We start from the raw sequence: 13301 nt of genomic DNA on the forward strand, positions 1-13301 counted from the left end.
TGTTCTTGTTATGTATCTTTCTACAGATATACTCTGTCTCCTAATTTCTTATTATGTCTGTTTGTTGTTTTTGTGCTTCTGTCCTTTTCCATTATTGGGTACATAATGTTTTGACCCAAGTAGAACCATCTTTTTCTCTTCCATTATATCTACCCTCTCCTCACCTTCCTGCTGTTTTATTCCTCCCCTAAAAAAGGTTTATCTTCTCAGAAATTGATAGCAATGCTATGCAATTTAATTTGCTCTCAGCAGTATCCTTATATTGGCTGATAGATTGGTTGGTTGGCTGGCTTCTTCCATTTTCATGTGTTCTTCTACGCATTAACTACCTTATAGGGACAGTACTTAAATAACCTATTTTCTTATGTTCATTTCACCTGTCCAGTTCAACAGAGACAAATTGATTTCTTTTTCATTTTGCTGACTACATTCGTGAAATTAATAATTGATAACTTATGGAGAATAATTATAACTGATGGAACCAAGTTGAAGAGAACTGTCACTGTCCGTTGATGCCATGCAGAAAGCAGCTTCAATCTATTGGTCTTTGAAACATTGGCTTAAAATTATACTACGCGGGATACAATTAAATATAAAAATAATATAGCGAGTTCTGTTCTCAAATGCATCAGTAACAGTGCAGAAAGTAATATTCAAATCATCTTTCTTGCCTCTCTAACTCATTCTCTCTCCAAAGTCATACCAATGTTTTATGCACATAGATACTCTGTTATTCCAGGTTTGCTATAAAGTGATTTTGTAGGGTCAAATCTTATTACTGTGAAATAACAACTTAGTAGGAAAAATGGCCTAGGTTTAGATAATCTGATATCTTAATCGAAATAACAGGAAACCTACTAAGATTTACACTAGAAGTCACTTTGAATTACACACCACCATTTCCAGGATATAATGTATATTTATATTATGATACTAGTTTTGAAGATCCTTTAGACTTCTTTGGCATAGTTCGTCTCCTTTTATAAAAGACTGTCTTTTGCACACCAGCGGTATTTTGTTTTATAAAAAGAATAACAATCAGTATTTCATCTTTCATAAGAACTTTCAAATTGGTGCCTCTCCTCCTCTTTTTCCTGTTATTCCTTTTGTTTAGAATGAGGAACTGTCATTCCATAACAAAAATTCATATATTGTTATTATTAGTCTTTGGTACTTTAATACTGAAATCTGTGACTATAGTTTGTGGCCATGTCAAGAAAATATGCCCCTTTTAGCATAGGAGCCCATTTTCCCCTAAGTTGTTGACTTACAAACTTTTTACCAGACATTAGGAAAGTACATTTAGATTTAAGAAAAAACATGGACTTATATATAAGGGACCTTCATTTATAGAATTCATATTAGAAACATTTAAAATGTATAAAAAGGCAGTAATACTGATCTTAAGTACATTATTCAAATATATTTAAGCAATTTTTTAAAAAATATTTTTTAGTTACAGATGGATGCAATATCTTTGTTTATTCATTTTTATGTGGTGCTGAGGATCGAACCCAGTGCCTCACATGTGCGAGGCAAGCTCTCTGCCACTGAGTCACAACCCTAGCCCCCTATTTAAGCAGTTTTTACTGTTATTGTCTATACAGTATTTTTCTGGGTTACTGAAGCTTATCCTTTTTTGGTACTTTGAGATTGCACCTAGGGGTGCTGTACACTGACTACATCCCCAGCCCTTTTTGTTTTTTATTGAGATAGGTTTTATTAAGTTGCCCAGGCTGGCCTGGAACTTGTAGTCCTCCTACCTTAGCTGTGTGCCACTGTACCCAGCTGAAATTTGTCTTTTTAAGCAGCATACCTTAAGCCTTCTACATATGTGATTTCCAACCATGGCTGCATGTATAATCATATGGACAGCTTTAAACAAAACAAACCTGTATTACACCTGCTCTAGATCAATTAGAATGTCAGGAGATGAACTTCAGGAATCACTTTTTTTTATTATTTGTTGGGCTGGGGTTGTGGCTCAAGCGGTAACGTGCTCGCCTGGCATGCGCCAGGCGCTGGGTTCAATCCTCAGCACCACATAAAAATAAAATAAAGATGTTGTGTACACCGAAAACTAAAAAATAAATATTAAAAAATTCTCTCTCTCTCTCTTTCTGTCTCAAAAAAAAATTATTATTTGTTTAGTATTTAAAAATACATTCTTGGGTGATTCTAAGGTGCAACCAGTGGTGAGAACCATTCTTGAATAAGGACCTGTGTCATGCTGTAAATTCCTTTATAACGCAATATGTACTCTGGCACATATTAGAAACTCATTTAAAAGTGTATTAAATTAATGAGTTAGCCATTTTGACTTTTTTTTTTAGAAAAATTCATTTTCCTGATTTTTAAGAGCATATATGAAGCATAATTTTTTATGATATACACAATTACCATTTTCTTTGATATGCACATGTTAATTCACAATAAGAGGGGGAGAATAGAGGTAGTTTGGATTAGACAGAGGGAAGTAAAGGGAGAGGAGAGAAGGGGGAATGATAGTAGAATGAATTGGACATTATTACCCTCTGTGCATATATGATTACATGACCTGTGTAACTCTAAATCATGTACAACCAGAAGAATGAGAAGTTATACTCCATTTATATATGATGTGTCAAAATGCATTCTACTGTCTTGAGTAACTAATTGGAACAAATGAAAAAAACTTTTAAAAAAAGATCACAATTACCAAAGCAATTTTGGCAATTGAATTTTGGGGGCTAATATTAATAAATTAATAATATTAGCCCCCTTCAAACACTATATTTAGTATACATCAAAATCCATCCTTTTTAAAAATCCAAACATTTTTAAATTTAATATTGAAGCCTTTAAAGGGCTAAAAATACAACTACTATTTATTGTCACAGACAAAGTATTAAAAATCTCTGCTCTCCAGAAGCTTACCTTCTATCAGTGGTAGCCAACAGTAATACTAAAGAAATTCAGACATTGCATAGTATATCAGAAAGCAATATATGCTGTGATTTTTAAAGGGGTGGAAGATGGTGTTGAAGTGGAAGCAGCCAGAGGTGAGGCCCTCCGGTGGAGCAGCCTGGGCCCACAGAGGAGCAGTAGGAAGTGGCTGGATTGAAGTGTGCTGGAGGGAGAGCAGCCAAGGGAAATCCAGGAGGCAAGTAAGGAGGGTCAGTCACAAAGGGACAGGCAAATGTCAGATCATGCAGGCTTTTGTAAGGACTTTGGCTTCTTTTCTGTGTGAAATGGAGAGCAGTTGCAGGGTTTCAAACCACAGAGGAGCTTGATCTGATTTAAGTTTCAATAGATTGATTCTAGCTGCTATGTTCAGCAAACTCTAGATGGGGTAAGAGGGGAGCAGAAGCAAGACAACCAGTTAGGAGACAGCGGCTGTGATCCCTGCGAGAGAGATGGTCCAGACCAAGGTGGGAAATGATTCCTTGAATGTTTACATGTTTAGGGGATGAGAGAAAGAGGTCAGGCTTAGGGTATTGAGATAGTTAGGGCAATTTTTGTTGACACTAAATATTTTCTTTTACTCTCTTTTACTTCAGTGTCAAGGCTTCAACCTGAATTTATTGCAGTTACTGTGTCTACCTCAAATTGCACTGGACCATTTTAGGTTGAATTACTATAGTTTAAATCTTATATGGACCAATAAACACAAAAGTTTAAAATTGCCTGTGAAATAAGACAGCTGGTTTAGCACAATGGACTCTGAGGGAGGGTTTGTGGTTTTTTAGTAGTAAGGTGGATCCACCTTCCTACCAGGGTGTCTTATTTTTCTTTTTATTGATTCTTTTTAGTTGTATATAACATTAAGATTCATTTTGACAAAATGATAAAAACATGAAATATAATTTTTGTTCTAATTTAGTCCTCACTACTTCCCCTCTCTCTTCCCTCCTTACTCCTATACCCTTCCCCCCAATCTTCTGCCACATACTTATATTTTTTTTATTTTTTTAATTGTGTCTTGTGGATGTACATGATGGTGAAATTCATTCTGGTATATTCATATACGTACATAGGAAAGTTAGGTCAGATTCATTCTATTATTCTTTCCTTATTTCAGCTCCCCTTCATCTATTCTACTGATCTTTCTTCTAGCCACCCCCACACACACACACTTATTTTATATTAGCTTTTGCATATAAGAGAAAACATTCAACCTTTGACTTTTTTGGGACTGGCTTTTTTTCACTGAGCATTATAGTCTCTAGTTTCATCCATTTACTGGCAAATGCCATTATGTCATTCTTCTTTGTGCTGAATAATACTCCATTGTGTATATATACCACATTTTCTTGATCTGTTTATCTGTTGAAGGGCTTGTAGGTTGGCTCCATAGCTTGGCTATTGAGAATTGTACTGTTATAATCATTGATATGACTGTATCACCGTAGTATGCTGATTTTTAAATTTTATGGATATATATTAAGGAGTGGGATGGCTGGATCATATCATGGTACCATTTCTAGTTTTTTGAAAAACTCTACCTACTGCTTTCTAGAATGGTTGCACTACTTTGCATTCCCACCAACAATATATAACCTTTTCCCCCACATCCTCGCCAACATTTATTGTTATTTGTATTCTTTGTAATTGCCATTCTGACTGCAACAAAATGAAATTTCATGAAGTTTTGATTTGCATTCCCTAATTGCTAGAGATGTCGAACACTTCTAACAGATGTTTTCTAAGTTGAGGGCTTAAACTTTCTTCTGAGTACACAGTGGATTCTGAACGATTACACTTGCCAGAAGTCTGAATCTCTGAATGAGTTTTCATTTATATTAACTTTATTTTTGTGTGTGTGCAAACAGGCAAAAGAATGGACCCCAACAGGAAAAGCAAAGAAAGAAAATCCTGCTAAGAAATTTTACTCTGAATCTGAGGAAGAAGAGGAGTCTTCTGATAGCAGCAGCAGTGATAGTGGTGAGTTTTATAATATATTGAAATATATTACTCATATTTTAGGTTACATATAAACTCCTTTTATCTTTTCCTCTCTTCCATCTTCCAGCCTGTGTCTAAATTCAAGACATAAAAGAATGTTCTCTTGAGAGCTTAAAAGATTGAGGGCGTTCATATACAATGAAACAAATTCTAAATAGGAAGAATTCAGAAGTCCTGGGTCCCAGCTTTGCAAATTGAATAAGGCACCTACCTTTCTTTATATCTAATAGATGAAGGGGTATAGTTGGTTGTTTTTTAAATCCCTTCATTACTGAAATTCTGTGCATGATTTATATAACAAATGACAGCCAACTTTCTTTAAAACTTTCATTCCTTGGAGAACCAGGGCCCCTCACTATTACTTGGTTATCCCTGTCTTATTCTAAGATAATTCATTCTTTTTTCCCCATTTCCCTTGTCAAAGTCTTCATTTTCAATATCTGATAAATTAATCTGAGATGTATTACACTCTGATTTTGTAAACCCAAATGTGGAAAAAGTAACTCAGTCCACAAAAAATTATTTCTAAAAAATATGGAATTTCAAGGGTGATGCAGACTAGTGAGAAAGATCTGTTTCTATAGTTAAGCTTGCACTTTTTCATTTCATACAGGTTTTATTCATTTTACACCTTTCATTTTACATTTTTGTCGCATTCATTCATAAGCTCATGACTGTTTCCTAGGTAGTCTTTTATATATAGTAGTGAGTCCAAGTAGTGTATTGTAGTTCTGCTATAGTTACTACAGGAAAACAAAATCTTTTCTCTTACAAGTTAGGAGATTTGTTTTCTAGAAAACAGCACTTTTTGAGAATAAACAAATTTCCTCAAGGATCTTTCTTTCTTTTTTTTATTTGTTATTTCCTCAAGGATCTTAGTAACTTGTAAATTTTTTTATTTTTTAATTTTAATTTGTTATATATGACGGCAGAGTGAATTATAATTTATAGTATACATATAGAGTACAATTTTTCATATCTCTGGTTGTCCACAAAGTAGAGTCACACTATTTATGTCTTTATACATGTACTTCGGATAGTGATGTCCATCTCATTTCATAGTCTTTTCTGCCCCCATGCCCCCTCCCTTTTTCCCCCCTCCCCTTTGCCCTATCTAGAGATCATCTAATCTTCCCATGCACCCCCCAAACCCCATTATGAATCAGATCCTTAAATTAGAGAAAACATTCAGTGTTTGGTTTTTTGGGATTGGCTAACTTCACTTAGCATTATATTTTCCAACTCTGTCCATTTAGCTGCAAATGCCATGATTTCATTCTCTTTTAATGCTGAATAATATTCCGTTTGTATATATATGCCACATTTTCTTTATCCATTCATCTACTGAAGGACATCTAGGTTTAAACATTACTTCCTGAAGTGAGCTGGACCCCTATTCATGTGGAACTCCCATGTGATATTTTGAGACAGAAACATAGTTGATGTTATTTCTTCTCATTTTTTCTATTATAAGCTACCTAGCTGATTTAATATGTACATGTATATAATTTTGACATGATGACACATTCAAAATATCTTTAACAGTTTTGTTTTGCTTTAGTAAAGTTTGGATAAATAAATTTTACTCTTTATAAAAGATGTTGAGGATGAGTAGTCCATATTGTGTTCTGTTCACCTTGACTTATTTCAAATCACTGAGCCTTCTCAACACCTCTGTGAAGTAGCTAGATAGTAGTATCCACATTTGTTGAAAAGGAGACTAAGACCCAGAGAGATTAAATAAGTTACTCTGTCTTTTTTTTTTTTTTTTTGGTACTGGGGATTAAACCCAGGGCTTCTTAACTAACCACTGAGCCACATCTCCAGCCTTTTTTTTTTTTTTTTAATATCTTATATTGAGACAGGGTCTTACTGAGTAGCTTAGGCCAACTTAAGTTGCTGAGACTGGATTTGAACTTTCAATCCTCCTGCCTCAGCCTTCCGAGCTGCTGAGATCATAGGCATGCTCACCACCACACCTGGTGCTTGCTCAGTCCTATAGCTAGTTAGTGATAATGTCAGGATTTGAACCTGAACATTCCCACTTGAGAACCCTAGCTTTTCACTGTAATACAGAAAAGATTCTTCATGAAGTAGATGTTATAAACGTATTAGAATAATGTTTAATTGCTGATTATGTTTCTGTGTAAGTGTGCTACATCACATAGATCATGGGTAGGGGCAAGAGTGTCCTTTTTTCTAGTGCACAGCTCTGCATTTGTACTCATTTTAAATAGTAAAAAATATTAAGCTTCATTTTAAAAATATACATAAGGATAATCTATGAATCACTTCTGCAGACTCTTAGTGTACCATAATTTATGATCTTTTAGACCTATGTGCCCCATGTTAGCTAAAATAAACCATAACTCTTTAGTTGTTTATTTTGCTTATTGTCCTTGAATTCAGAATTTTGGGGGATGATTAGAGTGGCTTGGTACCCTCTCAAAGTTTATTCCTAATAAGATTAAACTATTGCCTTCTTTTTCTCTAAATAAAAATTCCCATTATAAATAGAATAATTTAAAATTAATTCTTTATCCTTAATGCCATAGCTAGATACTTATGGTTGTGATGAAAAATGAGACTGCCTCAAATTTGCTTTATTTGGTTCATCTTGCTTTGTTTTTCTCTACCCATTATCAGAGCATCTTCTCTCTGATTCCTTCAAGCTCACCCTCCTGTGGAAACCCGTAGATCTGAACAAACAGGGTGCAGAAATAGAAGTGCTTGAATGAGTCGGGTCCACACCACTAAAAGGCAACAGTGTCTGGTTTTCTTTGTGATCAGTACTGACAGTTACAGGTGTCCTCATTTATGATTCAATGGCTGTAACTCAAGAGAACTTCTGGGTATGTTTTTTAGAGAGTGAATCTGGAAGTGAGAGTGGAGAAGGAGGCGGAAGTGAAGAAGAAGAAGACAGTAGTGAGGACAGCAGTGAGGGTTCCTCTAGTGAGGAAGAGAGTGAGAGTGGAGATGAGTCTGAAGCAGAAAACAAAAGAATGGCCACGAGGAATTCAAAAAACAAAGGGAAAAGGTAAATTATTTTTTCAGCATTTCCTTCAAAGAATATTCTGTGGTATGTTCTCCACAGATATTTCCTATTGATTGAAAGAGTAAGAAAATATCTCTGTATTTTCTCTCAAAACAGATATTAAATCTTGTTAAATGCTGTGCTACTAGTTCACATTACTCCAGTACTTATAATGCTTAGATTTAATTTTGAACTTGAACAAATCTTAGGGTTACATTTTGAAAATTGGTATAACCTTGGAAAGCTGAATTAAGTGATCAAGCAGTAGGCATGAAACACTTAATTACCTTTTGTAGCAATTTTGCTGCGGGCTAAAATTAAATCCTTCAACACTTTGCCATTATGTAACTAAGACAATTGATTTTTCTAAATAATGTTATATTAAAAAGATTATGATCCAAATATTAGAGTCAAAGGCTGTGAAGGAAGACGGTCATAAGATATTTAAGTGTTAGGGCTTTTTAAGATCTCCCATTATCAACAACATTATCGTGTATTGAAGTGTCATTAAAATTTTGAGTAATTGGGGCTAATAACTTGAATTGTGTGACTCTGTTTTCCCCACTGCTGTCAGCGAGTGGCCTCTGCTGACATGATGGCCCTTTCCCTGGGAGCCTGCTGCCCGCTCACTTGATGAGCTTGCAGCTCGGCTCAGTCGTGGCTGACAGCACTGATTGGGGCGCAGTACGCTCTCTGCTCCTTTTATTACAGACAGTAATTAAAGCAGCTCGCCCTGCCACTTCCATAACAAACACAGCATAATGCCCTAATTATGACTTTATTAATTTAAGTCAGGATTTAATGATTTTAAAAGTGATTTATATTGTTTTTCCTGTTCAGAACAAATGAAATCTGTAGGTTAAATTAATACAGGCTTTTCATCATTGCAAAGTTAAAAACCTAGTTACCAGTAAATTCTTTTCATTAGATTAACATCTGAAACTCTAAGCAGTAAGGTAAACAATAATTACCATCAAAATTGAGTGATGCATAATAAAATAACACTTTTACCTTTAAAATCTTATCTTAAATGCTAGAAGCTAAGTATATTTAGAATCATTGACTTGTTGCAGCAGAAGAGCTGCTTGGTTTGTAACAGGCTTGTCTTAGAGAGAAATTCTGTATGTTTGGTTTAACATCAGACTATGTGGTTTACCAAAAGTATCTTGTTTCTAGAAAGGGAAAGTTTTGATCAATGCATGAATTATCTTTCAGATAGCATAAGTCAATATGCTAGGAATTTATGATCATATCACTGTTTCATTTTTTTTCAGAAAATGACTTTGTTTGAATTTGAAAGAGTTGTTTATTACACAACAGAATACATTCTAAGTCCTTACATTTTTCACTTCTTTCTTTAAACAATGAATTGGAGATAATAAATGGCCATTCTTTTCTCAGGGAGAAAAAACAACATATTTTTTAGTCTTCATATACAATTACATGTTGCCATAGCTTCATTTTTAATACAGAGCAATCATATTTCTACCATAAAAGTCAATTTCAAGGAGTATCAGTTTTTCTCTTGCCTCATCATTTACTCTCCCTGTATCTTTCTGCCTATCTCTTGGAACTTGTTTTTTTTTTTTAACATTTTCAGTATGTTAATTTTTTTGAAGCTCTTAATAAGCTTTACATATCTTCAAAAATCAGCCTTTATTATTCATTACTATTTCTGGCTCCACTTGAATTTTATACTCCAAGATATTTCCATGTGATAGTAAATAGTTTAGCATTGGGGAAAAAATATACATTGAACTAAGACAAACTAGAGTTCATATTTCACTTCTTCCCTCCTGTTTCCTTAGCCTTCTTAAATATTACTTTATTATTGTAAATGGGACAATAATGTATATAGCAAGAGTGCATCTTAATTTTATAATCAGCTAGTCCTGCTGACACACACCTGTAATCCCAGCAACTCAGGAGGCTGAGGTAGGAGGATCTCAAGTTTGAGGCCAGCCTTAAGAGCTTAGCTAGTCCCTATCTCAAAATTTAAAAATTATAAGGGCTAGGGGATGTGGCTCAATGGTAGATGCCTCTGGGTTCAATTCCCAGTACCAAAACCAAATAAATAAGATAATTGGTAGGATCAGTATGGAATGCCTGGGACCGCCTGGTTTAAGGTAGGGTTTTGAAAGTAACACACACACACACACACACACACACAGAGAGAGAGAGAAAGAGAGAGAGAGAGAGAAGAGAGAACAGACTTTCAGTTTGGTGGAAAATATGATACATCTCAGGGTATCTTTCATCCCCTGAGAGAATTCTGTTTGGCCATCTCACATTTTATTTTTTCTCTTTTGAGATTGCTTTTCTACATGGCTGCCTGCCTTCTTCCTATTTCTTAATTTATATTTCTTTGTCGCCCTTTTTTGTCCATGAAGTATTTTTAATCTTGGTCAAATTAGTATAGATGTCATGGCACACTATATTTCATTACTTATTAGTTATACTATACTGTCACTGCCACCTTATTTCTCTGTATCCTCCAGTGGATTGTAGACACTATAAGGTAGACACACAGAGATCATGTGTTACCTTATTATTTCCATAGTACCGAACACAGTGCCAGTATGCCATCAATAATCAATAAATATTAGTTGAGTGAGTGGACAAATGAATGAATACCATTAAGCACTAAGTTGTCATTATTTGATATTTTAAAAGTTTGTATGTTACTATTATCATTTTTAGTAAGACTTAGTGCATTAGAAGAATTGTCTTTGAATTGGTGAACATTTTCTCACATGATGTATTTAAGGTCATTTTTGGAAGCTTGTATAATTTCTTAGAAAAAATTCTATACTGTGCAAGTCTGTTTTAGCAAAAGTAGACACATAAATATTTAAATTTATCAATAAACAGTATTTAGGAACAGCATTTTAAAAATCAGCCTAAGATCTTTGAATTTGTAACTGTGAGCATTTAATTTCTAGTAAATTGAACATATTAATTATTTTCTTTATTACTATTGATGACATCATTTAGTGTTATTTTATGGTTCTTTGCATCTGCAGTATTTTTAATTTATTTGGTTATAGATAATGCTGTCTTTATTATTATTTCACTAATATATTGTGGGATTTTGAAACTATTTTTATTATACGTTGTATAAACTATTTAAACTTGTTTATGTAAAGGAGTTGCAATTGATAATTTTTAAATTTATTGATATGCATAGTGATACTGAAGATGGGAAGAAGAAAAATGAAAAATCTAGAACTTCAGGTTCTTCTGATGCCGACTCTAGTTCAATAGAAAGTTCTTCAGATTCTGAATCAGAATCTGAAAGTGAATATGAATCCAGAAAAACTACTAAGGTAAGAGGTTATAGAGTTATTATAATACAAAGAATATAAATATTCTTATACCTTTTTCCTCATTAACAATACATATTTTTGAAAACTAGTGTTTTGTTGAAAGTCACGAAACTAAAAAAGAAGTATTTAACATTGTCACTAACAACAAAAGTTGACCATCTTTATTCATTCACACCTGTGATTTTATTTCCTCTAGATAATCCTTTCCCTTATAACCCAACTCTGCAGAGAAGTTAGAACTGCTTTTTAACACATCCCTTGCCACTGAAATTCTTGGCTAGCTTATGACAAGGGAGGCTTTTGCTAAACAGGAATGAAATAAATGGAAGTTATATAAGTAGTATTAAATAGAACGCAGTAGTGCTATGTAATCCCAGCAGCTCAGGAGGCAGAGGCAGGGGCATCTCAACTTCAAAGCCAGCCTCAGCAAAAGTGAGGCGAAACTCAGAAACTAAGAAACTCAGTGAGACCCTATTTCTAAATAAAATACAAAATAGAGCTGAGGATGTGGCTCAGGTTGAGTGTCCCTGAGTTCAATCCCTGGTACCCCTCCCCCCACGAAAAAGGAGTGTGAATGCACATACATCATAAAAAAAAAAATTGAGACTAATATGCTTTAAAAAGTATTAAAGGTTATACAAAGAATGTCAGTAGATAGTAGAATGTTCTTAAAGCTTTAGTTAAAAGGTATACGTTATATAATTAGTTACTAAAATGCAGCAGCCATTATTTTAAAACAAATGCAAGAACCACTTGTGGAGTAGAGTAATAATGTTTTCAATATAACATTTTTAACACTGAACTTTTTTGTCTGCTTTGTAGCAAAAAATACACACATATGTTGTAAACGTGTAGTTATTAATGTACAATTCAGATCTAATTATCTTTCTGATCTTTATTATCGCTTACTTTGTGTAAGTGGATCCTATTGATGCTCGGCTTCAAGTGCAGCAGTTCATTGAACTCAGTTTCATCTTGACCCAATATCTTTTTTCATTTGCTTATTAGTTCTATGAACTTAAGTTTCTTCTGTATGTCCCTGAATAGCCAAGGATGAAAATAAATTCATTGAAGTAGACAGATGACCTCCTCAATGCAGAGATTTATTGTTAAAGAATAAGCATATTTCAAATATTGGTAGGGGGCTGAGGATATGCTCAATAGTAGTCCATTTGCCTAGCATGTACAAGGCCCTGGGTTTCATCCCCAGCACCACCATAACAACAAACAAAAAACAATTGGTATTTATCTTGCTGTATTTCAAATACTATTGTTTATAGTAAAACATCTGAAAATTAAATTTCTATTAAAATCTTGTATCCATATGTAACATGATCAAAAATTTCTATTTTTCAAAAATTAACCTAAACCTTTAGAGATTTTTAAGACTTAGTGTGGCCTCATATAAAAACCTATCACAGGGCTAGGGTTGTGGCTCAGTGGTAGAGCGCTCGCCTCACATGTGTGGGGCATCTCAGCACCACATAAATAATTAAAATAAAGGTATTTTATTCATCTGCAACTAAATTTGTTTAAAGTTTACAAAAAAACACCTGTCACACAATGAATTTGGTATATCTCATTTTCTACTTCTATTGAATTACACAAAAAAGTTAAAATTATTTAAAATAAAGAGATTTTAGAAATTGACAGTAAGTATGATCCAGAATAAGAAATCTATGCTTTTAAAAATGACAGAACAAGAAATCAGCAAATGGCAAGGAAGTGGAATTGAAGTTAGTTATTCTTATGAAGTGTTTAGAAGCTGAAAATTTGTAGCCTTCAGCACCTATGTAGTATTAGAAGCAGAGCTTCAGGAGCCTGTTAAAAAAACCACAAGGACACCCAGATCCGTATTTCAATTTATTCCATCTTTGTCGAAGATTTTAATGATCAGATTAGATTGCTTGGTAATGGATAATAGAACATAAAAATTTAAACTATTACAATGAGCCAAGATCCTTGAGAAATACAGGTTTTTCTCACATTATTGATAG

The 13301-nt window shown here is 34.0% G+C and overlaps 1 protein-coding gene across 2 annotated transcripts in view; it reads left to right on the top strand.

Annotated features, from left to right (window-relative positions):
• Ap3b1 (adaptor related protein complex 3 subunit beta 1) overlaps positions 1–13301 on the top strand; it is a 256304-nt gene that overhangs the window by 156851 nt on the left and 86152 nt on the right. For both annotated transcript variants that reach the window (XM_027927647.3, XM_071612471.1), the window contains exons 18-20: positions 4812–4923; positions 7810–7981; positions 11166–11304. In XM_027927647.3, coding sequence (XP_027783448.1) covers positions 4812–4923; positions 7810–7981; positions 11166–11304 — 423 coding nt within the window. The remainder of the gene's footprint in view (positions 1–4811; positions 4924–7809; positions 7982–11165; positions 11305–13301) is intronic.

This window comes from Marmota flaviventris, chromosome 5 (genome assembly GCF_047511675.1).
Source record: "Marmota flaviventris isolate mMarFla1 chromosome 5, mMarFla1.hap1, whole genome shotgun sequence".
NCBI lineage: Eukaryota > Metazoa > Chordata > Mammalia > Rodentia > Sciuridae > Marmota > Marmota flaviventris.